Genomic DNA, 25,257 nt, shown 5'->3' on the forward strand with positions numbered 1-25,257 from the left:
AGTTCGGTCGGCATTTCATGTCAATATGCGGCCCCCGGGAGTCCATTTGGGATTGTTCAGAGGCGAAGCGCATCTCATTTCTTTCTCTCTCCAGCCCGATGCCATTGAGAATGTCAGCGGTGACATTTGAGGACGGCGTGCAGGCGGCGTCAAGATGGTGCGGTGGGGGGCGGGGGGGATCGGGGCGTCTCCAGACATATTTTCACAGTCTCGAGAGAGCAAGCCTGGTTGGAATTAAGGTTTATCCTCTCGTATTTGGGGAGATTTTCGAGGGAGCGCGGCTCCCGCGGAGGCTCAAAAGTACACCCGTGCTTCATTCGCGCAAACTCCGTCGTGTACATCGGTGCCTTGAGATGCAATCGAACCGACTTTGGGCTTTTTAAGCGAGCGGTTGTCATGGAGGCAATTTCAAGTTACATAGCGCAGAATTGAACTCGATTAGAAAAAATAAAATAAAAATGGAAGCGCTCACACAAGCACAACAAGCAGCATTTGGCAAATCGGAAAATTGACATAGCCGTCGAGTCGCCACGCACACAAAGAATCGAATAATCTCACGTCAAAAGCGTATCGCGAGCTCGGGCCGGCGGTTGAAGGCCGCACGTCCGCCGCGAAGGAGTGCAAAGGGAGCCGCAAAAGATCCGATAAGGCGTCCGTCCGCGGTGACGGCGTTTGGCCCGGCGGCGAAAGCAAACGTAAATAAAAGAAATAAAAGAGAGAGAAATCCTCTCGCCCTTCATGTCACTCCGCGCCGCTTTATTCGCCGCCCTCGCGAGACGATAAATTTGCCTTCTCGCGTGTTGACCTCCGCGCCGCCTTCTTCCTCTCCGCTCTCCCGTCGCCTCTTTCTGGCCAACTTGCCCTCCATCTAATGATCGTATTCTTTACGGCCTCCACCCCCCCTCCCCGCCCCCCCGACTCGATGAATACAAGCATGCCAGGGTGACTCAAGGTCGGTGCAATCTAAAGGAGATTGCCCCCTTTTCTTTTTACTCCGCACTACCTTTTGCCTTGACCATGGTGTGATCAAACAACAGTGTCGCCTTCTCTCCCGACAACCACTGCATTAAAATTCAAAAATAAAAAAAGTTTGCGGCAATTATTGCTTCTATTGGCGTGTCGCCTTACTTCCCTCATTTCCACCCATATATTCGCCAACCCGCCTTCGCCGCCGCCTCGTATGCAAAAAAAAGACTTGTTGCGCCCGTCCGGCCGGCCCGGGCGGGGTCATCTTTGGCGACCTTCCCTCGAGCGGGGGGGTCGTCGCCGGACAGAAGCCGCGATTCGTTTAATTTTTGTCGGCCGATTGATTTTTAATTTCCGCCTCGCAGATTTAATTTGACACCCTCGTTGCATAAAGTGATCAATAGCGATGAGTCAGATGTCTCGAAAGAGGCGTGGCCACAATGTCAAGTCATCAAGGTCGTGACTGCGATCTAGTGTGATGAGTGATCGCGCCTGCTGTCATATTTGAAATTATTTTTTTTTTTCTCTCTCCGCAATTTTTTTTTTTCTCCATTAACTCCACTTGAAGATGATGACACACCACTTCAGGTGCTTCCGCGTACATTCTGCTTGCTTACGGCGCAAAGTGTCCGTGAAGAGGCTCCCGGGAATTTATTCGTGTCCTTTGACGAGATCGATTTGTACAATCTTAGGCAAAGTGCTCGTTGGCGAACGCCGCTCGCTAATCACGGGCAGGTGAGGCGTCGCCGCTGAGGGCGTTGACGGATGGCGATGCGACAAAGGAAGCCGCGGGGGGGGGGGGGGGGGGCTTTTGCGCGTTGCCTTCTGAAGACGACAGAAAATGTAAGAAGCTTAGCAACGGACTCCGTGGGGGGGGGGGGGGGATGAGCCCGCCACTTGTTGTTTGGGGAGCCGAACGCATTTCATTTCCTGTAATGGGACTTAATGAAATGTACGCCGTGTTTGCGTGCGGGTGTTCGCGGGCGATAAATAATTAACTACAGAGTTGTTGCTTGAGTCAGTGTGAGTGACACTGATCCCCCATTTAAAAAAAAAAAAAAAAAGGGGGAGGGCGACGCGGGCGGTTTGCAAACTAATAACGCACGTATTTGATATGACGAGAGTGTGATGAAGGGCGGACGCAAGCCGTGATTAAAAAAAATATATATATATCAATAGATGAAATATGAAATGTCATTTTCCATGAATTTATCTTGCTAAAGACGCATTTCTATGGAAGCTTGGAGGGGCGGGGGGGGGGGGAGGATTAAAAGACCTGGCTAAGCAACACGCAGAGATGTGGGAGCTGAAGAGGAGGGACTTTGACGTCACTCATCAAAACGCCGAGAAGATTAGAAAGTTATCAGGAATGCTTCGGGGACCTCCGAGAATGCGGATTTCATCTTGTCAATCAACGGAGACGTGTTTTTTCACAAGCAACAAAGAGTAAAAAAAAAAAAACACATGTAGACGGACAATGCGACAACACTCGCGGGCATGTATTCTTTATCCTCGGCGTAAAACGACTACACTCCTAAAAGTAAATGGCATTTGGGTGCAATGGTTTATCCTGCACTGGGTAAAAAAAAAAAAAAATGGGCGGAGCAATAATGAACCCAATTTAGGTTATAGGAAAACAAGCTGCATATTTATTTAGAGTTTGTCATTTTTTCTTGCTATCCATTTACTAGCAAATTCCTTTCAGAAAAAAATGGGCGGAGCAATAATTAACCCAATTTAGGTTATAGGAAAACAAGCTGCATATTTATTTAGAGTTTGTCATTTTTTCTTGCTATCCATTCACTAGCAAATTCCTTTCAGAAAAAAAAATGGGCGGAGCATTAACTAACCCAATTTAGGTTATAGGAAAACAAGCTGCATATTTATTTAGAGTTTGTCATTTTTTCTTGCTATCCATCTCGCGTACTAGCAAATTCCTTTCAGAAAAAAAAAAATGGGCGGGGCAATAATTAACCCAATTTAGGTTATAGGAAAACAAGCTGCATATTTATTTAGAGTTTGTCATTTTTCTTGCTATCCATCTCGCGTACTAGCAAATTCCTTTCAGAAAAACGTTGCCAGCAAATACTGTAAGATCATCGATCATCGAAAGACGTTTACAACGATACATCGACTTTACAATGTCGATGCCGTCAAAGGATAAAAGTCGTCAAGTGATGGGACTCACAGACGCGGGCCGCACACTACAACTCACCCGAGTTCCAAAACATATTTCGGCATTTGTTTGATTTCAAAACAATGTTCTGCACGACGCCATCCCGAGAGCGTCTCTGGTCTTTTCCTTGCCGAAAGCAAATAATCAAATATTCATTCAATTATCCCCTCTCCTCGACTCGGAAATGAGTTTACTCCGAGTTCACAAACGTTGCGCGTCAAACAGCGGCCCGTCTGTTTGCGTGGCCAAACAAAGCGCTGCGTCCCGAAAAGGGATTTGGGGAGGCGGTGGGGTGGGGCGGGGTTATAAATGTCTACCGCCTCAACTTTTTTATCTCTGATTAAATTGTGGGAACACTTGCGTCGGGACACCTTTAGTGGACGTTTGCCTTATGTTGCGACTTTTCCCTCTGATTAAGCCCTCTCGCGGTTTTATTGGCCATGGGAAATAATGGCAAACACAGTGGATGGAGAGGTTTGAGGCTATTACTCATGGCTTTTATTGGCATGGGCTCCTCCTGGCGTACGGCCAGTGACCTGCAAAAAAGGACAAAGCGAGCGACACCTCTCCTGGGCGAACGCGGCCGCCCGCGGTGGGGCGGGCGGGCGGTTGGTCGTCAGGAAGCCGTGTGATGTCGGTGGGATGAGGAGAACGCTTTTATTCAAGTCAAGTCAACAGTATTTCTCGAGCACTTTCAAACAGCCATCGCTGCATACAAAGTGCTGTACATGGAGCGATTGAACATACACAATAAACAGTAAGACGAATTGGTAATAAAGGCGGTAGAAAGCACCAAGCAGTAAAATCAAGAGCAAATCTAAGTCAGGCTGAGTCGAACGCCAAATTTTTATTATTATTTATTATTATTATCATGATTATTCATTCATTCATCTTCCGAGCCGCTTGATCCTCACTAGGGTCGCGGGGGGTGCTAGAGCCTATCCCAGCTGTCTTCGGGCAGTAGGCGGGGGACACCCTGAATCGGTCGCCAGCCAATCGCAGGGCACACAGAAACGAACAACCATTCGCACTCACACTCACACCTAGGGACAATTTAGAGTGTTCAATCAGCCTGCCAGGCATGTTTTTGGAATGTGGGAGGAAACCGGAGCACCCGGAGAAAACCCACGCAGGCCCGGGGAGAACATGCAAACTCCAAAAGATGATTCCGCCCCCCCAAAAAATGGACTCAAATAAGAAGACTGCACAAGCGTCAGTGCACGATTACCTCAACTCACACGTTTTAGTGCCGAACATGCTCTCAAAACTCTGGCCCTTGTCGTGCCAAAGAAAGCGACGATCTCCCTGTTAACCTCAAAAACAACAAATAGGATCTCACCGTGCAGTTCAAACGAACTGTCAACGGTTCTCAGGAAAAACACAAATCACCGTGGTGTCTCGAAACAAACAAAGTGTTAAATTTTTTTGGCTGGATGCAATCTGCTCCCTGATTGGTTGAAAGACACACTTTCAATTTGAAAGCGATCAGCGCAGACTTCCAAAAGCCGTCGCGGGTCGCCCGTCCCTGACCGTGTCTAATGTCAACGCGGAAGTGCCGTTTTTTTATCTGAAGCCAACAGTGACGGCAATCTGCACGTTGATGAATAACTTAACATGCGAAGGCTAATTGCCACGAGGTGTTGGCGAAGGCGCGTTATAAATATTTCCTCTCATTTACACGCACTGCCGGTGTCACTTTGAATTGCCGCGACAATTTTTTTTTTTTTTTTTTTTAACAGGTTTGCCGCGTGTGAGGTGTCAAAACAGGTGCGGAAACATGTCAGCCTCGCGAATCACTCTCGATGGATCCCAAACTCTCAAATGCTGTCAGCGTACTATATTTAGCTCGTCCAGCGGGGCGCGCGCGAGCATATGCTCAGTCCATATGATCGTGTTTGACATGCACACGGGCGCAGAATTCCCCCCCCCCCCTCCCAAATCCGTGTCCAAGGTCAAGTCCTCCGTGAAACACGTCATCGCGGCGGAACTGGCACCCGCATCGAAAGCACACAATTTGGCACTTGATAGCAGAGACTGTTTTCGGCTAATTAGTGAGAGGAGCTGCAAGGGGGGTGGCGGTGGGGGGGGGGGGGGGGGGGGGGGGTTGTGCGGGTACGCGCTCGGTTTTGTGGCGTGAGTGGTGCCATCGCTTGTCATCCGCCTCAATTAGAAATGCGCACAAGTGGGCATGCGAGTAAGCGCCCTAAAGAGCGTTATTGTGGGGGGGTAGGGGGGGGGGGGGTTGGCTGACCTACAAATGCTTTTGTGCGCGCGTGTGTCATTGTTGCATATTTGCATTTTCTCTTTGAGCTTCAAACGGCACGCGGGGGGATATAAATATGGGGAAACAATTGCATTTGTTTTGCACTGCAGGGGCGGGATTATGCAAGCTTTTGTTTGCCTCCATTGGATGCATTTTGCTCTATTTTCGATGCTCCGCCAGTCACGCCGCTTTCAACACCCCCCCCCCCCCCCCCCCGACACACAATTCCACCCCAACGCTTTTTAAGAATTTCAAGCAACAATATGATGATATTCAGGGCTAAATTTGTGACGTTTTTTTTTTTCTGGAGCTGATGAATCCTTTTGGATGGTGAACTGAGCAACGATGGCGCCTATCGCTCGTTGCCGGAGGCTTTGCCCAGCGTGGAGAAAATGGCGACGTTTTTGAAGTCTGAATTTCCGATATCTAATTAGTGTCTGGTTGCGCCGACAAAACTGTGCGTTTCTTGGTGAATCCTGCAAAACGCTTCAAGTGGAGCGCTACAAAAGCGACTCGTGTGTGTGTGTGTGTGTGTGTGTGTGTATTATTGAAGGCATAGGTCAACGAATCGAAATGAAAAAAAAAAATATCTAGCAAGTATGCAAACTCGACAAGTCGAGTAAAGAGAGTAAGATGGCAAAAAGGCTGCGCGGAAATATGTTCACGGAAAGTGTCAATAAAACGCAGGAATCATTACGGCAAGACATTTTCTTCACAGGGCGCACTGTTATTCGGTGAGGACAGGGGGCGTATTGGCAGCCTTAGCCCCTTTTGGGGGGGTGGGGTGGGGGGGTGGATTTTTTGTCACATAAGCCGAGCCCCTCTTGTGATTGCCCAAGTATTTATCAGGCGCGGTGATTATTGAGGAGATGCGTCTGACAGGCATACTTATCGCGTCGAAATAAGTCGCATTGGACTGACTGGAGAGGGGGGAGGAGGAAGACGAGGGGGAGGAGGAGAGAAGAAAGGAGGGAGGGGGGGGCAGGGAGGGAGATGGAACGGCAGCATTGTGGGGGAGAGAGAGAGAGAGAGAGAGAGAGAGAGAGGGAGAGAGAGAGAGAGAAGAGCTGCAAGGAGGGCGGTGGGGGGGGCACTCGGAGGTTAGTGTGGGACTCGGCTAGAGCGTCGGCGGCGGCGGTCGCGGTGACGCGCGCCTAACATGCAGCGGAGAGCGGCGGCCGTGGGCATCACCTGCGCGCCTCGGAGAAGCGTGCGCACGCCTCAAACGCTCATCGACGACGACACCGATCTCCTCTGATCAGCCCCCCCCCCCCGGAGAAAGAGAGCAGAGAGGTTGGCCAAGAAAGTGCAAGACGATGGCCGTCCAGACCGTTTTTTGGGGAGTCGCGGTGAAGCGCTGAAGCCGGCGCGTGAATGTTTGGCTTTTCGCCGCTACGCTTGGACTAACGCTTCGGATTGCTTTTTTTTTTTTTTTTTTTTTTTTGAATGCTGTGACAGTGTGATTTTGTGAGTTTGGACCCCCCCCCCCCCCCCCCCCCTTCCCCAACGCCGCCACTACCGTCCTCTCCGTCAGGATGCAGCTGCTCCGAGTTGCGTGGGCACTGACCGGAGCCGCGATCTGCTGCTTCCTCATCCTCCTCATCCACTCTCGTCTGCTCACAGAAGGTAAACCCGCGACCCCCCCCCACCCCCGCCGCCGCGAAGTTGCCGCTCAAAGTGTTCGGTGGGGGGGGCGTCGGGACGGTCCGATGACATTTGCATCATATGAGGCTCGCGAGCTCCGTTTGATTGGAGTTGATTCCAATCGCGCAGATGAATGAAGAAGTTCCAACAGAGGGCGGAAAAAGACGCGATGAAACGGTCGCGCGCGGCTTTTTTTTTTTTTTCTTTTTTTTTTTTTTTTCGAGCCTTCTCAATAGGTGGCACTAGAGTCTAGCTTTAGGGAACGTGGAGGTCAAGTCGCGCTTTCTGGTTCTCCGCTCTTCTGGCACTCTAACAAGGTTGAATCGCAATTAAGATCGCCGCCGCCGTCGTCGCCTCCACGCCGCACGGGTGGGCGCAGCCCGCAGACAGCGCCGCAGCGCGCTGTGGCTCGGCTCTTTTTTTGAAGGCTGAGAATGGATTGGGGGGGGGGGGGGGGGGGTTGATTGATTCCGTTTCAATGTGACGGCCCGCGGAACGAAAGGCCCCGTGTGGTCGCAAAGCCGACTAATCTCTCGGGGGTGTGAGGACGTTTCAAGCTCCTACCCTACTCCCCCCCCTGCCCCCCCCCCCTGATGAAAGTCAAATGTTCGCTGCACTTGATGAACCTGGCGGCAAATACAAAGCAGTTAATATTTCCGATTTGATGAGCTCGGAGCAAACAGATTTTTTTTTCTTTTTTTTTTTTCTTTTTCTTTTTTTTTTTACACCGCTGGTTTTCCAGCGTGCCGGTCCGTACCGAGTGGCGTGGACCGGCCTCGGCAAAATATTCCGCTCACACACTCTCCCGTCACTCTGGAGCCTCCGTGACTACCGAGGAGCTTTGGAGACCATTCCGGCCTCATCCAAAAGCTAAAATGAAGACAAATTGGAGTTGAGGATGATTTTGTGCTGGCACGTACCTCCAAAAACTCTTAATTAATGAGTTGTGACATGCTTGGGGGGGTCAAAAGAGCATCACGTGACCACCTCACGAGGATGACAGAGCCATCGCTCGGGGGGCGTCTGTAATGTGAGGAAGCATCCGAAGACTCATCGGCAATGCTGACTTGATATTTGCGACCTTCACTGTTGTGCGAGATATTCCGCAAATGTTTGCAAAGTTGACGTTGACTAGCTAGTAGCGCAACGCTTCGTCTTCGCGAACGAAGAGGATGAACAAGGTCAAAAAGCGGAGCTCATCGAGCCAAATTCAAAGGAGGGGCATTTTGGAGGGTCAGAGTGAACGGCCACACAAACGAGGCATGAACGAAACGGAAAAACTGCTCGGAAATCCATTGATTTATTTTTAGACGCATTTTAACTCATTCAGTACCAGCCAATTCTGGACCAAGCCTTAAAAGACGTCGAAAAACGTCTTTGGGAGTGAATGAGTTGAGCATATTACGGATTGACATCTGAACACCCGGTTTGGCACAGGCCTATTTTTAGCTCTGTTAGCTCAGATCCGGCAAGGGGGGGAATCTGTGTTGGGGATTGGGATGAGCCCCTCGCATGGTCCAATTTAATAATTCAAGCAATGGTACTCATAATATAAATTTAGCCACTAAAAGAATCGGGCTGAGTGCTCGGCTGAGAATTATTTTAGTATAAGATGGAGGTTTACAACAGGTCAGTCAAAACTAGCGCAAACTGGGTGAAGTAGCTAACTTAGCACTTGGTCAAAATGGCAACGCTTAGTTATTTCGATGGAGGATTTGAACCAGCACGTTGGGTCGAGAGAAAAAATATCGGGACTGACGAGTTAAAGCTACCCGGTGATATGGCAAGGGTTAGAAATAACGAAGAAATCACTTTTCCGGATCAGGTGTGGTCAACGAAAGTCACTCGCGTGATCTGTTTGGCACGGCTTTGACACCAGATGCGATTCCCGACGCAAGCCGCCAATTTTTTTGTGGGTCGGCCATCTGCTCTGACTGGGATTTGAACCCCGATCCCCGGGTGAGCGGTCGCTACCCATTCAACCATCCAATTCGATTCTGACCATCCTCAGCTCTTCAGCCTGCCTAAATCCAATCTTACACTCGATCTGCTGCGGCAAAATAATCAACCCAACACCCTCAAAAAAATTTTTGTTTTTTTTTTGGGAATTTGATGTGACACTCTTCAACACGTAGCCTTTGACTCAACTCGCTGTTTCCAAGCACCGCTGTCTTCCAGTGGCCAAAAATACGTCACTGACACAAAGCCTTTGACACTGCTTGACCCAAATCTGCCCGAGGCTCTGAGCGGAACTGCCACACTACACTCCCATCCAATTTTTTTTTTTTTTTTTTCTGGGCGAATTCACAGGCCCGTGTTGCTTCTCTCCGTATGTGCTAAATCAAAACTGATGCGGGTTGCCTGGTGTCAGCCGCAGTGTATGAATACACATCTCTCTGTCGCTTTGGACCATTACACCTAAAACCTTGTGGGTTTGAGGATCAATAACCGCGGGTTGTCGGGCAGACCGTAGGCCTCTTCGCTCGCCGAGCAGGTGGCCGGGAAATGCTCGACGACTGAAGGAGAAATGATATGCGGCCGAACTCGCTTTCAACTTCTCATTGGAGCGGACGCCATTTAAAAAAAAATAAAAAATTTTTGCAAGAAAAGGCCTTACTTTGAAGTGCGGAGATGCTTTGGGGCTTGACTAAAACGGAGACGACAAAGTAGTCTGGCGGTTTGGGGGTGGGGGGGGTTTGCTGGGGATTCTTTTCATTAAACCCAGTGAGTAAAGGGCCTCTTATTTTGACTCAACTCGAAATCTTTTCAAGACGACTGCGAGAAAAAGCGAGCGGACCGATCAGGGTCCTGAAAGCAGACGGAGGCGGAATCTTTGTGTGGGGGGGAGGGAGCTTGAATTTGCGAGTTTGCGATTAGCCTGCGTCGGAACAGAACCGCATTCCTTCGGAATGGCTAAGAAGAAACGATCTCACTTTGAGCTTCTCCGAGTTTCGCTCCCAGATGAGTCGTCGAAGATTTTCGCGCTTTACGCCGAAAGCGGCACTCCGGACTCTCCAACGCATTTATCAGGATGCATACGCTCAGAGTCCTAATTAAAGGGCACCGAGATGGACCCCCCCCACCCCCTCCCGGGTGGGTTTTGTTCACGCGCTAACCCAGCAGACTATTGATTCCACGGCGCCGGAGCGTGTTCCGTCCACCCCTCGGCGGAGGAAATAACGGGTGAGAAGTGTGCTTACCCTTGCCCGCTTTCAATTTGCACTTTCCCCGCCGTGCCGAAAGGTGACGATGAGGTCATCCCCGGCGGTCGATCAATCGCCGTGTCTCTGTTCATCTCGCTAATCGATAGCTACTTAAGAGGTTTGATCGTCTCGGAGTCCGCAGTCATTTGAATGGATTTAGAAACGAGACCTTTTTTTTTTTTTTTTTTTTTTTGGGTCCTCGTTCCCCGAGGCCCCTACGCCGTAAATGTGGCATCGGCGATAACAAGCTCGGTCACGCTTTATGGATCGGCTGCGTCGGAACATTTTTTTTTTCCTCCTCTATTTCCATCCGACAGAAATCCGGGATTCATCTGACATGAGCTCGGTGATCGCCCACGAGCTCACCTCGGACTCAAAAGGGGGGCCGGGGATATTAGCGATGCTGCGCGGCGCCACCGAGTGAAATCGCATGTTTCTCTTTGGGAAAACCAACGGAAGCTTTATCGATTCAAACAAGCCGGGCCACTTGCTTTTGTCTCGCCTGTCGGATTGTGTCGAAAGCAATTTCATAAAGATCATTATTTTTCTTTCTGGGGCTACCTTGCCGCTAAACAAGATCTCCCGACCTCCATCCCTGCCTTTTGTTGCCCACTTATTCAGCCCCCGGCGCAGCAATAGAAAATGAATTTGAAGCCGACGGCGAGTAATGACAATCGCTAAATAGAAAAAGCGACATAGCGACACGGCGACACACCTCCACAGCGTGTTGCACCCTCGAATAAATTGCTCAAACGCTATCTCGGCAATAGAAAATGGATTTAGCCCCAGTGTAAAGGACAAGAAGCGGGGGGGGGGCTGGGGGGGGGGTCGTCGTGGTCATCCAGCGACGTGCGATTCACTTGTCCCCGCGCCACCGCAGCTCGATCATGAACAGGGGGGTGTCAAAAATCGATCAATTAAGTTACGTGACGATGACACGCTTTGGTATTCACTCGCTCGTCCGGTGACGGAAACACGCCGGCACACAAAGACAGCCGGCGTTCAAATATTGCGAGCTTTCGTTCGGTTAAATAAGCAAAGATATTTCCGTACGTGTTTATCCTCGGAGAGGGAGCACTAAAGGGCCCCGGCTGTTGCCGTTTTGCTTCGATTTATACATTTGCGGCAAAGCAAATTGCCGTATAACTCAGAGCGGCGTTAGCTAACGGCTCGACAACCACAGGGCACTCTATTAGATACGGCTTCCTCGCTTTGAAATAATGCGCGCGTTATATTACGTCAACACAGAAATGTATGATGCCCGCACTGCCATTAATATCTGAGTTTTCTCATCATCTGCCAAATTTTGCTATGCATTGATGTGACCCGAGTCTGCCCCCCCCCCTCGCCCCCTTTCAAATTGGCAAACTTCTCGTGGCAACTCCGCTTCTCCTTTCCATAATTCAGCTCTTATTATCACTGTGAAAATTCACAATCAAGCTATGACGCCGATGATTTTAGATGGGATGTTGGAAGCGCGGGGCGGACAGACCAAAAAAAAAAAAAAAAAGTAGGGACGGGAGGGTTAAAAAAAAAAAATCATGTGATTTTAATAATCACATATATTCAGCAAAGGAAATATGCCGGCGCGGCACATTTGCCTTGCTGAACAGACAAGAAATTATACGTCGCGCGGCGCCACCTAAGCTAGACGATAATACCACATGCGATGAGTTGAAAGGAAACAGGCTTGCAGGATTGGGGGGGGGGGGGGGGGAACACTTGCTTAGATCAAATGTTGTACAAAGGGCCACCAGTGGGCTTATGCACTTTGCCGTGATTTATGCGGGGCGGACCGACTGTGCCGGATGGCTAACCGCCTACCCGCTAGCTTTTTGGCTCAGGTAGAAAAAAAGCCCTCTTTTTGCGCAAATTGCCTCACTAATTGATGGACTTTGACCGGTTGCTAAGCTAGCATCTTGCATGCGTCCGAGTAGGAGTGTGTGTGTGTGTGTGTGTGTACATTCATGTGGTGGGGCGGAGGAAGGAGGAGAAATCCGTCAGCGGCTAATGAAATAATTGGCATTGAGCGCCAAACGCGCGCGTTCACAAACAGGCATGAAATGGGCTTTTTATAGATTTGCCATCGCCTTGCGCACACGCGCGCTCGCAGATTAGCAAGTACAGATCCGCGGCGAGTTGTCGCCGCAAATGCAGGAGCCCGGTGGCGGAGTGCGGGCAGGCGGTGGCGGCAAATGAAGTGGAAGAGGAACAGACGGGTAAAAAATGTCGAACCAGAAGAAGACGAGACGCGGTACGCGGGGGGGGGGGGGGGGGCGCTTTCTCTTTGGCCTTTGTCGGTGTCCCTAATCAAGTGGCCATATTTTGCATTTGACAATTCGAGAAACGAAGCAAATCAAGTGACGGTCGACGCAAATGGTTTCCGCTCTGTTGGAAATGAGAGTTGTGGGAGGGTCGCTATGGCAACATGGCGGAGGAGGGTGGGGGGGGGATGCTTGTGTCTGTTATTTCCTAATAAATAAACTCTTCATCCGCTAATGACTTGAGTCATGAGAGGTCGCCATTCAATTAAATGGTCCGGAAACGATTTGCTTACGACAAATCATCTGCTCGTTTTGCTCATCTGTGCCAGTGACGTATAGTGACAGGCAAAAATATGAAATCCCAAGTAAAGACTTGGGACTTGTATTCGAATATTGGCCATGATGTTGCTACGTTGGGAAATGAACGATTGGCATTTTTTTTACAAACCACTAATTTAGAACAAACGGCGAAATGATTCATTATCTTCCCTCCGACTGCTTATTATGTCACGCTTGTAGCACCGCGATAAAAACGTCCCGTTCCCAACGAGGTCAAAGGTGAAATCTTAATGACACATTGCTCCCGCTGCCTGCGTGGCATTTTAATCACCGCCCTCGTTAACGCGCAGCCCTAATTGCACAGGAGTCACAAAGAGGAGTTACGTAACATTTGGCGGGTTACGAGTTGGATTCACGCACAAAATGAGCCCCCATTTGAATGTACGGGCCTGTGTTGCGACACCCCGCGCTAGCCCGCGGCGCGCTTTAAAGCCGATACATTGAGTAGCCGCCTTGATGATGCCCCCGCTGGGGCCACCTCGCGCATGGCGTGAGGAGGCGGCAGTTTGACTCCGGAGCCGCTTGATATTTTTACCCGACGTCCTTAAAATAGTCCCTCGGACGGTGCCGCGCAAGTAACGTGCGTCTCGTGGTGTCGCAGCGTGCGCATGCATTCGTGTACGGGGGGGGGGGGGGGGACTTTGGATAGAGAGAAAAGGAAGAGCTAATAAGAGCGGCGACAACGCCTCCACGCTGGCTATTGCGGAAATCCAGATAGGGACGTTTCCTTTCTTCTCGCGCCTCTAACTGGGCTCCTGCTTTGGATCAGACGCAGCCTGCATACCAATGGCTCCGCCTCCGCGGGAGACGGCCAGAAATCGGGGTTGTGGGAGCAAGAAAGAGCCAGTGACACAGGATGAATGCGAAGGGCCGGACGGGAGGGGGGGGGGGGGGGTGACACAGAGGCGGCCGGGCTCAACGTTTAATTGCGACGGCCAAAGGAAGGCGAAGGAAGACTCCGCAAGACGTCTCCGGAGCAAGAAGCAATCGATAGGTTGCTGCCTCCTTTCGACGTTGCGCTCCATCGACTCGTTTCATGTATCGGAAAGTTGCAAAGCGAAGAAGAGAATGCGCGCGAGCCCGCAGGTGCGTTTTCCACCAAGCAGAACAGTTTTGATTCACGTCCGTTGTAAAAGTGGACAAAATCCAACAGTCCTCGGGGTGCTGGCTACAGGAGCACGCGGGATAGTTCGCTAGGTCGTATCGATCGGTTAGGAAGAGAACAAAATGAACCGTTTATGAAATGCGGGGGGCGACGACGAGGGCTGAATGATGAATCGCGTTGGACTTGATCAAATCGGAAATTTCAGCGGGCGTTTCCGTCTCACAAGGACCTGAGGCAGATATCTGAAGTCTTTCACGCCACGCGGCACAAGTATTTCACGCCACGCGGCACCGAACTCCACCGACTGGCCCCGACGTGGGGCTTTTTTAGTGTTCGACCAGTTTCTTAGACGTCAAAGCCATTTAATTTGCATCTGTAAATGATGGCCAAGCGCCGCCCGGTAATAACAGCGGCCGCCTGATGTTGAAGCAAATGAATAATTTATGGTTTATGCCGCACCGAAGTGAGCATATCGTCTCCATTAAAGCGCACTGACTGTGCGCGCGCTCCGGCTTCTAGCCCCCGCTGGCTTTATTACTAATGCACACACACACACACACACACACCCACGTTCATAAATGTAGAACTTCCTCTCCGTAGTTGACATGCACCATTTTTTTTTTTTTTAGCTCGCGTCCTTATTTCCTCCTCTTTTGTTATGCTAAATGCTATAGTGAGCGCTAGTATCTCCTCTGAAGGAGTAGAGAGTGTTGGCAAAAGGAGCTGAGAATCCAGGATGGATTTCCATGCTGTATTCTTCCTCGCGAGATTTTATTTTTTTTATTTTTTGGGGGGGCTGAATTTGTGACCGCATCACCATCAGGCCCTTGTCATCCTGCTGTTCGAGCACCTTGTGTACGGTCATGTCGTTTTTCTTTTCTTCCCTCTCCTGGACGAAGTGTGAGTGGAACGTCTTGCTCACATTAAAATGGTGCAGGTGTTGGGGCTTTTCATTGTATAACATTTGAAGAAAAAAAAAAGTATGTGGAACTGGATGGGGGGAGCGCGGCGGGGGGAACTTGACGTTCGTCACATTTGAATTTTCTTTGACATTTATCGAGGGGAATGTTGACATCAGCTGCCTGCAACCAAGTTAGCCGAGTGCAAAATATTTCGGAGTGACTCACGTGCATGACAAATGAACTTTAATTAGCCCCCGTCGCATATTTTGCTCAGAGTTCATCCGAATGCGTCACTTTCATATTTGAAGTTCATGCAAACGCGCCACAGAGGTAGACCTCACGCTGCTAGATTTGTTTCGCCGTGTTAATAGCCACTTTGTGATAGATGAAACGTAATCCCCCTCTCCCCCCTCCCACACACACAAATCTACCGCTAGCCCTCCAAAAATTGGCTACTCTTAACTTCCCTCTGGCATGACGAAAAAAAAAAAAACTCACAAAACGACATTTGGCCATATGAAAATGCATTGAAATGACAAAGCAACAAGTAGCACTGTCGCTAACCGGCTAATATTTTATTTCACAGCACATTGTCTTGAGAGTTGCCATACATGGCCCCACTAGGCATACCCCCCCCCCCATGCCTGCCTGCTGCGTTGTGTAGCTTTTGTCATCTTGACGGCAGACGGTTCCGTATAAGACGAGCGCAAACGGTCACATTTATGCAAGTGCTCCACCACCTCCTCACCATCATCATCATCATCATCCCAGCAGCCAGGTTATCCCCTCCTTGGTCATTATCCGCGCACCAGCTCGTAAATCTACCTGGTGATAGCGGCGCTCCCGTGTCCTGATGCATATTCATAGCAGCGCAGACTAAATATTCATGAGGCGGCGTCTGGCCAAAGCTGCTCCTATCGTGAAATATAAGGCGCACTTTGCCTTTTTACGGCCTTGTTTTCTCTGCTGTTGCTTGCAATGTGTGGGGGTCGGGGGTGATGTATTTGCATGTCTCAAGGAGAATTACTGCGCACAAGTTTTCCCCTAAACTCCACGGACCACTTCACGGGGGTTAGTACTCTCCTCTTGGGGGTTTTTCTACCCGCTCCACCCCCACCCTCTTGAAATTCTACAGCAGCTTCTTACCGGTGGTGAAAAATGAGCCGAGTAACAACTTTTGAAAGGTTTATTTTGCTGGGATGGTGCACATAGATCATGCTTTTGGCCAACGATGACATATTACCATGCAGATTAGACTTTTTTTTTTTTTTTTTTTTTGCCGCCCCCCCACAAATAAGTAAACTTAGCACATTTTCGAAATTCAGTTTCGAATCAGGGGCGGCCCGGTAGTCCAGTGGTTAGCACGTGGGCTTCACAGTGCAGAGGTACCGGGTTCGATTCCAGCTCCGGCCTCCCTGTGTGGAGTTTGCATGTTCTGCCCGGGCCTGCGTGGGTTTTCTCCGGGTGCTCCGGTTTCCTCCCACATTCCAAAAACATGCGTGGCAGGCTGATTGAACACTCTAAATTGTCCCTAGGTGTGAGTGTGAGTGCGAATGGTTGTTCGTTTCTGTGTGCCCTGCGATTGGCTGGCAACCGATTCAGGTTCTCCCCGGGCCTGCGTGGGTTTTCTCCGGGTGCTCCGGTTTCCTCCCACATTCCAAAAACATGCGTGGCAGGCTGATTGAACACTCTAAATTGTCCCTAGGTGTGAGTGTGAATGGTTGTTCGTTTCTGTGTGCCCTGCGATTGGCTGGCAACCGATTCAGGGTGTCCCCCGCCTACTGCCCGAAGACAGCTGGGATAGGCTCCAGCACCCCCCGCGACCCTAGTGAGGATCAAGCGGCTCGGAAGATGAATGAATGAATGAATGAGTTTCGAACCAGTCATTCAAGCCGAACAGGATTCCCCCCCCAATGAAATGCGACTAGTGGCACCGCCATCCTCCTCACCCCACCCCCCCATTCCAGATTGCGACAGTCCCATCGGCAAGTATCGACTAACGACGTGTGCCGAAAAAGCTCATTCGTAGCAGCGTGGCGCGTCGCGACGCCTAAAATATGGCTTTCGACAAACACATCTGTTGACGGAGCTTAATGTATTCGCACGCATCTCGATTTGAGCGCAAACCATCTGTCACATGAGGATATTGGCTTACGTAAGCCTTCAAGAAGTAAAAGTAGGCTCATAAGAACGAGGTAACGGCACTGTAACCCAATTATATGTGCTGGGCATAACCAGCCTTTGGGGAATTCTTCTATTAATGTCCTAGTTCCCCACTGACGCTTAATATGCTTTGATTTTTTTTTTTCTCGTGCTTTCATTTGACTGCAGCCTCCTATAGTGCATATGATCCAAATTAGCCTGCTTATACAGTGCGTCTTTACACCTCTTTTCATACATCCGAAGACAATGACGTTGCTAATGATGCCTTGAAACAGCCGGCTGGGGGTCCACAGGGTCTCATGCGAAATAACGCCGTGGTGACGACATCCTGAGGCTTAATCCCTTCGTATTAAACCATAAAACATAACTCTTTAGCCGTAGCCTATTAGATACAAAAGTCTATTCCCACAAGAAGGTAATCGTGTTTTTTTCCACATTTTTTTTCTGGTTTCTCAGCTCTTTTTTGTCTCTTTGCTTCCCTTCTCCTAAAAGCTCTTCCAAACTGTATCCTTATCGCTATCCTTTCATTCATTCATTCATTCATTCATCATCCGAACCGCTTGATCCTCACTAGGGTCGCGGGGGGTGCTGGAGCCTATCCCAGCCGTCTTCGGGCAGTAGGCGGGGGACACCCTGAATCGGTTGCCAGCCAATCACAGGGCACACAGAGACGGACAACCATCCACGCTCACACTCGCACCTAGGGACAATTTAGAGTGTTCAATCAGCCTGCCACGCATGTTTTTGGGAATGTGGGAGGAAACCGGAGTACCCGGAGAAAACCCACGCAGGGCCGGGGAGAACATGCAAACTCCACACAGGGAGGCCAGAGCTGGAATCGAACCCGGTACCTCTGCACTGTGAAGCCAACGTGCTAACCACTGGACTACCGGGCCGCCCCCATATCGCTATCATTTTTTAAAAATTATTATTATAGTCTCTCTATATTATGGGTTTTGACAAATAGTGTGTGGGTCTGGAATGGATCCATGGGGTTCACCATTTTCATCTAAGTCAAGACAGACTATTGGATACGCCTATTGTAATGAGATCCCATTTGCAAAGCTGTACTTAATATTTAGTCTAGCTGTTGGCAACGAATCCCTTTGGCCTCTCTCAATCCAACCGAGCGAAACGTCCTAAAATTTTAACGCCTCGCCAACTGCATTCGAGGCGACGCCGCAATGCCAAACGGTCTTTTACATCCCGCTAAATACAACAATGACGACTTTGGCCTTGAATTGATGCCTGGTTACTGGGCTGAGTAATGAGAAAATAAAGCGAATACTCAGTTCATACTCTCGTGATGTGGAATAGCCGTACGTGCTAAACTAACAGATTTCCTGATTGTTATGTACCTTACACTATCCACACATTTAGAAATAAGGGTCTCTTCTAAAACATTAATGCAGCAATTAGCTTCACCGCAAGTGTTGGTGCTTAATAAGGACCGCCGTGTTCCGCATCGGGATCCGTTTTCCTCTCTTGTATCCAAATAAAAGCCCCCCCCCCCCCCTCTCTCAAACCGCTAAAATGTTACCTCTCCGCCTGTCGCGGCTGCCAACTTTTTGTTTCTAATGGCACATTCAGTCCTATCTGTTGACTCCTGCCAACGCGCGCCGCTGCTGAGTCGCTCGGTCTGTATTTATGGAGGTCAATCATCTAATGGACTGTTTTAAATATGTATAAAAGTGTTAAAGCTGTCCACTTTAATTTACTGGGAAATGCTGAAGACCTCCCTTGCACTGTACTCATAAAGTTCCAGAAGAGGAGCTTACGAGGGCTATTTTGCAAGCGAGTACGGGGGGTTGCCTCCCATATTTACTGGGGGCCTCGTGAATAATTAAACAGGCGGAGTACCGTCATCCTTTTTCTTCATGGCGCTCGGGTCACGGGACTATTCTTGGAAAGGAAGCAAGCTGTAAAAGCTCCTCGCGCAACAAGTGAACGAGAAAAAAAGCGATTCTTTATCGCCGGAGATAACAGTAACCACAACATATCACAGACCCCCACCGCTGATTTTATTAAACGCCGTCGTGAGCGTTCCCCTTTGGCGAGTAAAATAAAAACAGATCGCACTGGCAAATTGGCACCATCCTCCAAAGAATCCCCCCGTAATGGCTCTGAGGCATGGCAATTAACTGCCTGTGGTGCCACAAGGTGTAAATCCAGTAAGAATATGATTTCAATGTTTGAGGACTAGCTGGAAGAAGAAGAAAAAAATCATCCAAATGTGGACTGGAAAGCAGAAAACTCGGAGAAAGACAAGTCCGAAGTGTTTTTATGTGCGTCTTTATGGCCCAGCTGAGCGGCAGCACAGAGGCCAAGTTAAACGAGGGGCGGGGGGGGGGGGGGGCCCGCAGCCTCAGCCTGCATGCTGATGGGACTGCAGTGAAAGGAGCCATGCACTCAGCCACTCCCATACACAAGCGCCGAGGATATCGAGGCCCATCTCGGCCATTGACTTGTACGAAATCTCAACTTGCGCCGCAAGAGTCCGATTTTACTCCGCTGTAATAATTTTCATTATTTATTCATGTAAAACGGAGCCTCTTTAGGTTTACAAATGATTTGGTGGACAAACGGCATTTTCAAAGAAAGAAAAGTCTCGCGCATTATTTTCAGTTCACATACGCCATGGCCTTGTGCTTGCTAGCAAGCGCTTAGGGGAGAGCTAGCGAATTTTAATTGCATCGAGAGCAGTGGAAGTTTCACCTCCGGCCACGGCGCAAAAATTCGCCGGTGCGAGCGAGGCTCTGTGGTGTGATGTTTGCCAGTAATTCCACTTCCTGGATTTTAACATGCCGCCTTTTACTCAGCGCGACTACGCAGGCTAACAAAGATCAGGACCGCTAGCTCGAAATGAGCACCACGTTCCAGACTTCAATGCAATTCCCACAGCAGACATTAATGAATGCAAAAAGACCGAGACCTTGGCAGTGTGATTCGTGATATTATGACGTGTTTTGACTTATTTCTATATAGTTCTCTATTTATTTTTTGCTACACACGCACATTCACACACAAAACAAGGTCAACAAATCTTCATTCCAACTCGGCTCTTGAGTGCTTGCTAACAGACTCTTTCCAACTCGGCTCTTGAGTGCTTGCTAACAGGACCCGCAGAATAAATTTGTAAACCGAGGTTCTACTGTATAATCATTTCTGGCGTCCCCCAGGGATTGGTGCTAAGATCCCTCCTGTTCATCCTCTACACGCCCCCTTTGGAATCATATCATACCGATTACGTGCAGCGCTGCATCTCCACTCCCTGAACGTAACGGTTAAAATACATGTGTACAACCCCCCCCCCCCCCACCCCCTTATTACGTCCCACAAACAGAATTTTGACACAGGGTTACCTGTAAACCCAATCTCTCGCTAGAAAAGGGAGCGGAAAAAACAGCTGAAGGTGATCCGAATACATTTGTATAAAGTGGGTCAGACTGCGACTGTACTGCAGTCAAATAGAATGAGCGTTCACAGATTCCGGATGCTTCTGGCTAAACAAACACACACACATTAAAGAAAAAAAAAAATATGATAATCACACACAAGCAGGAAATGGTACAACAACAGCAACAACTACTATTTGGCGAAATATATCTCGTTTGCAGCGCCGAGAGGAGCGGAAACAGCTCAGCTGGTTGGAAATGTAGGCCCGCTGAGGAAAGTGGCATTTTATTCCCTTTGTCTGTGAGGCCGCGGTCAGTTTAGCTCGACATGACCAGTCACGCTTGTTGTCGTCGTCACCGCGTGGTGGCCCTCAAGCTGCGGCTGCATTTTTGAAGAGGCGCGATGCCTCTCGTGTCTCTGCGGCTCCCCGACTCCCTTTCTTATTTCGGTGGCGGTGAGCGCCGTGTGAGCTTTGCTTTTTTGTTCCCCTCGCAACACTTCCCAGAGAACATCCAGTCAAGTAGGCCAGCGTGAAATACCGTATTTCCACAAATAGTGGCCCTACCCCATAATAGACACCGTGCCCTAATTAGTCGCCGGGGGTGTCATCCATTAAAACAAATAGCCTCATTCTTTCTTTCTCATTTCTAGTTCTTGGGTTAATTATTGTGGATTGTTTTGTACAAATAATACCGTATCGTTTCACGCATGGTTCCCCTAACTTGGTCGTACAGAAGCTGCTGTCAGCCACAGCTCACGCTCAATAACTCACACACAAACTCAGTATGTTTATTATAGATTCGTATACTCCACTAGCCTTGTTAAAATGCCGTTTTCATCCCATTCACCCAAAGGTCTTTAGTGTGCCAAATTGCAGGCACATTTAAGGACTTTGCCTTATCATTGAGTGTCTCCCTTGTGGGGGGGTTGATGGGACGCCTGTGTTCTTAATTGCGACGGTAAGGTAGCGCGCTCATAACCGTACGTGAGGTTATAGGGGGTCGTTTGTTTCCACCCCTCTTCTCTCGCAGTTTTAATGGATGATCGTGCATTGTTTTGCGCGCCGGAATTATTAAGCAGCGTTCACAATTCTAAAGCGGGAGAGGGTGGGGGGAGGGGGGGTTCCCGCGGGAGAACACGATTCCGCGTGTGCTTTGGTCGTGCCACGCGGCAATTGAGCTTTGTTTATTCGGGGGGCGCGAGTCAATTCCACGGCGAATCGAATCGATTCGTGACGACGAGAGAAGAGGAATTGTGTTTTTGGATGTCACGGAGAAGAAGAAAGCGTCCGTCGCTATCGTGCATGATAAAAACGTCGCCTCTCAATAGAGCCAATCGAAAAGCAAACGCGGCAGGTGGGCTATTACATATCTCAGAAGGTTTGCTTCCAAAATATCGGAACGTACGCAAACAACATTGGAAGAGAGATGCCGGCAAAGCAATGAACAAGTGCTTTCGTTTCATACAATGTTACAACAAAGATCAACAAAAACAAAAAAAATTTGAGTACTAATTATGATCCTTTATCATACTTTTTTTTTCAGTGAACCTCTACAAAAAAAAAAAAGTGCATCATTACTTGTGCAGGAAGTAAAAAAAAAAATGATTGTGGCTGCGGTTGCATGGCAACAATGGCTTAGCTGCGAGAATGCGGATGAGTCAGAAGAGGAGAGCGCAAAGTCTATCATGTGGCCGTGTTTGACATTTACGCCTTGCTTATTTTCTAAGCGCATGTGCCCATGTTGTAGCGCGTCTGCTCCTGTGTGCCAGCTGCTTACCAAAGCGTTCCCCCCCCCACCCCATCCAAGTAAGGAGGAAGGGGGAAAAAAAAAAATCAAATCATTTCGCAAGAGTATCTCCACAAAGCAAAGAGAAGTGCTCAGACAAGATTTGCTCACTCAAAATAGATGGACCCTTCGCCTCGTGCCGCCCCCCGCCTCCCCATCGCCGTGATTGGAGCGTGCTCCCGGTGAGGATTGTCTGCGGAATTTTCTCTGACTCATGGCGGCAGCGGCGGCGGGGTATTAATAATATCAAGGCCGGCTTTTATGATGGCTTTTCAGTCAATCGATCAGCATCGGAGGGGATAACGAATGTGTGTTCTAAGTCGAGGCACTTTGAGATGAGCTTACTTTCTTTCCGGCAGCAATCGAACCCCACCGGCCAAGATGGCGTGACGTTACCTCCGACGTTGTCGCTTTCATTCTGCCGCCATGTGTGAATTAAAGCGCCCGCGCCGAGTCCGAGCGGTGGGTTCGAGGTAGCCGATGGAAGTGACGGACAATCGCTCCGACGGTATATAGCAGGCGAGATGCCAAGCCGAGGTGACTGATGAGGCCGTGGAAAGTGCGAAAGGGGCTCAATCTTTTTCCACGCTATGATATAAAACATCCGGTTGCCATTCGGCTTTTGATTCATCGTCCGGAGAGCGATTGGGCGATATATGGAGGCTTCAAAAAAAAGAACGAATGTTGGTTTTAAGCGACGCAATTAACTCATTCAGTACCAGCGAATTGTACACCAAGTCTGAAAAGACGTTTAAAAACGTCTTTGGGAGTGAATGAGTTCAAAGACGTTTGAATGGGAGGACAAATTACAAAAAAGTAATGCCGTTGAAAAAGAAGTCATGGACGGAGACGTTTTGTTAGATTTTTAAAACGATAAACAAAATAATGTATCTAGCAATCACCTGCCTACGTAGCGGCCATCTTAGTGGGGGCAGCGTTCCCATCAAAGTCAATTGAAAGTAAGTGTTGTAGGCTGCATTTAAAATTAAAAAAAATTAAAAAACGGATTTGGAGCATCAAAGCCAGACGCTCCTCGCTGATTTTTGAGCAGCTGCAGTACGCGCAGGAGCGACGCAGGCTCATGCCTCACGTTTCCTCGCTCACACCGCGTTCCTCCCCCAGCGCAACAGATGCCAACTACATCAAGCTGTCATGTCGCGCTTTTGGGTTAAGTGGAGATTATTTGGGGGAGACGTTTTTTGTACGCGCGCCTTTCCACGGGAAGATGTCTGTTTACACATCTCCATATGTCACAATCCTCATCGAGTCATGTTGAACACACGCAAGCTGTGTGGCCACATATTGAAGCATGTCGGGAGATTTTGCACCAAGAGGGAAAAAATGCCGTTATTTCTACAAAATGGATCTATTTTGAGTTACGGGACGCAAGGTGAGAGATCCAATCAGCCCAAACAACCAAATCTGTCCCTTTTTGGCACTTTGTTCCACTCGGTGGAGTGTGTGAACACCCTTAACTCATTCACTCCCAAAGACGTTTTTAAACGTCTTTTCAGATTTGGGCCAGAATTGGCTGGTACTGAATGAGTTAACAAAAAACTTTTGCTGCGCTCTCCGTCAGCATCTCTTGGGCAGCAAAAAATAGGCTTTTTTTTTTTGTTTGTTTTTGTTTTTTTTTGGGCTGTCCTGAGATGACATGCTGAGACCTTTGGGCCAAACGGGAGGCGCGGCGAAAACAAATGCTTTGTCGCCGCGCTGCCCATTTGTCAAGACGGTCGGCCTGTGACAGAGCAATTGTAATGTGCTGAGGAGTGGGAGGCGAAATAATAAGGCATTGGGGGGGGAGGGGTGGGGGGGCGTCAATAACATTACGTTGCATTACGCCGCACGCGCCGCCGCGTGAATCCATCTTCCGCCGCCGCCGCGTTCATTTCACTCTAGGGTGGCCACACATACATTTTAATCAGCCATTTGGCCAAGCCGAGATGACAACCGCTCGACAAACTCAAGCTGATAAGGCCGATGATAAATCACAGCTCGCGGCTTTGGAGATGATTTCGGCAGGCCGGGTTCCGCCGTGGGCGCGGGCCCGCGCTTTGTGTCGGATTCAAAAGGTAAGGATGGGGACGAATGTATGTCGTGACAAGCAGAATGGCGTTTTACTACAGTTCAGTTTTCGTGATGTTTACTGGAGGGGGGGGGGCGGCTGGGTGATTTATCAAATCCAAAAAACAATGTGCCTTGGCTCAATCAAAGTTGCGAAACGCCGCTTCCAATAAGATGGCCTGTCTTTGTTGGCCAAGTTGCCCTTTCAGCACAGCCACTGGTTCCAAATCTTTTTAATAGCTATTTTTTGTTTTGCTCCCGTTGTTTGTTTTGAAGTGAAAAATCACCTCCCATGAGCGTCAGTGTCTCTGGCCATCCTTAAATCTTCCCACCCCAGGGCCACCATCGGCTTGAGATTTGATCATTACTTTGATTTACGGCCAAAAACGAGTGACACAGACGTGTCACGGAAAGCACTTTTTGGCGGATATGACTAAACGCAAGTGCGTTTTCCAGCAGGGCCGTATGGCCTTCAAATAAAACCTTTTTCTCATTTTTTTTTTCCCTCACAGATTTCCGATTTTTCTGATGACTGTATGACGACTGTCTCTTTTGGTGGAGGGGTCGTACTTTGTACCTGGCTTCACTTCATTGCACAATACTTAGTGACCTTTTATTGTTATTATTTTTTAATGTTGTGCTTGACAAATATCCCATATATTAAAAAAAAACTAAAACTAAAACCGAAACTAATTATTCCTCAACTAATACAAAGCATTTTCAAAAAGATGAAAAAAAAAAACTAGAAACTATTAAAAAAAATGACATTTTAAAAGACGGGCGGCCTGGTAGTCCAGTGGTTAGCACGTCGGCTTCACAGTGCAGAGGTACCGGGTTCGATTCCAGCTCCGGCCTCCCTGTGTGGAGTTTGCATGTTCTCCCCGGGCCTGCGTGGGTTTTCTCCGGGTGCTCCGGTTTCCTCCCACATTCCAAAAACATGCATGGCAGCCTGATTGAACACTCTAAATTGTCCCTAGGTGTGAGT

The 25,257-nt window shown here is 49.1% G+C and overlaps 1 protein-coding gene across 3 annotated transcripts in view; it reads left to right on the plus strand.

Annotated features, from left to right (window-relative positions):
• LOC127594022 (chemokine-like protein TAFA-5) overlaps positions 1-25,257 on the plus strand; it is a 71,169-nt gene that overhangs the window by 15,412 nt on the left and 30,500 nt on the right. Inside the window, exon 1 of one of the 3 annotated variants that reach the window (XM_052055879.1) lies at positions 6,467-7,031. The exons of the other annotated variants lie outside the window; for them this stretch is intronic. Within the exon in view, the coding sequence (XP_051911839.1) occupies positions 6,941-7,031 (91 nt within the window). The 5' untranslated portion in view covers positions 6,467-6,940. Of the gene's footprint in view, positions 1-6,466; positions 7,032-25,257 lie in introns of those variants that run through there. 3 annotated transcript variants of the gene reach the window in all.

Source organism: Hippocampus zosterae, chromosome 21, assembly GCF_025434085.1.
Source record: "Hippocampus zosterae strain Florida chromosome 21, ASM2543408v3, whole genome shotgun sequence".
Classification (NCBI taxonomy): domain Eukaryota; kingdom Metazoa; phylum Chordata; class Actinopteri; order Syngnathiformes; family Syngnathidae; genus Hippocampus; species Hippocampus zosterae.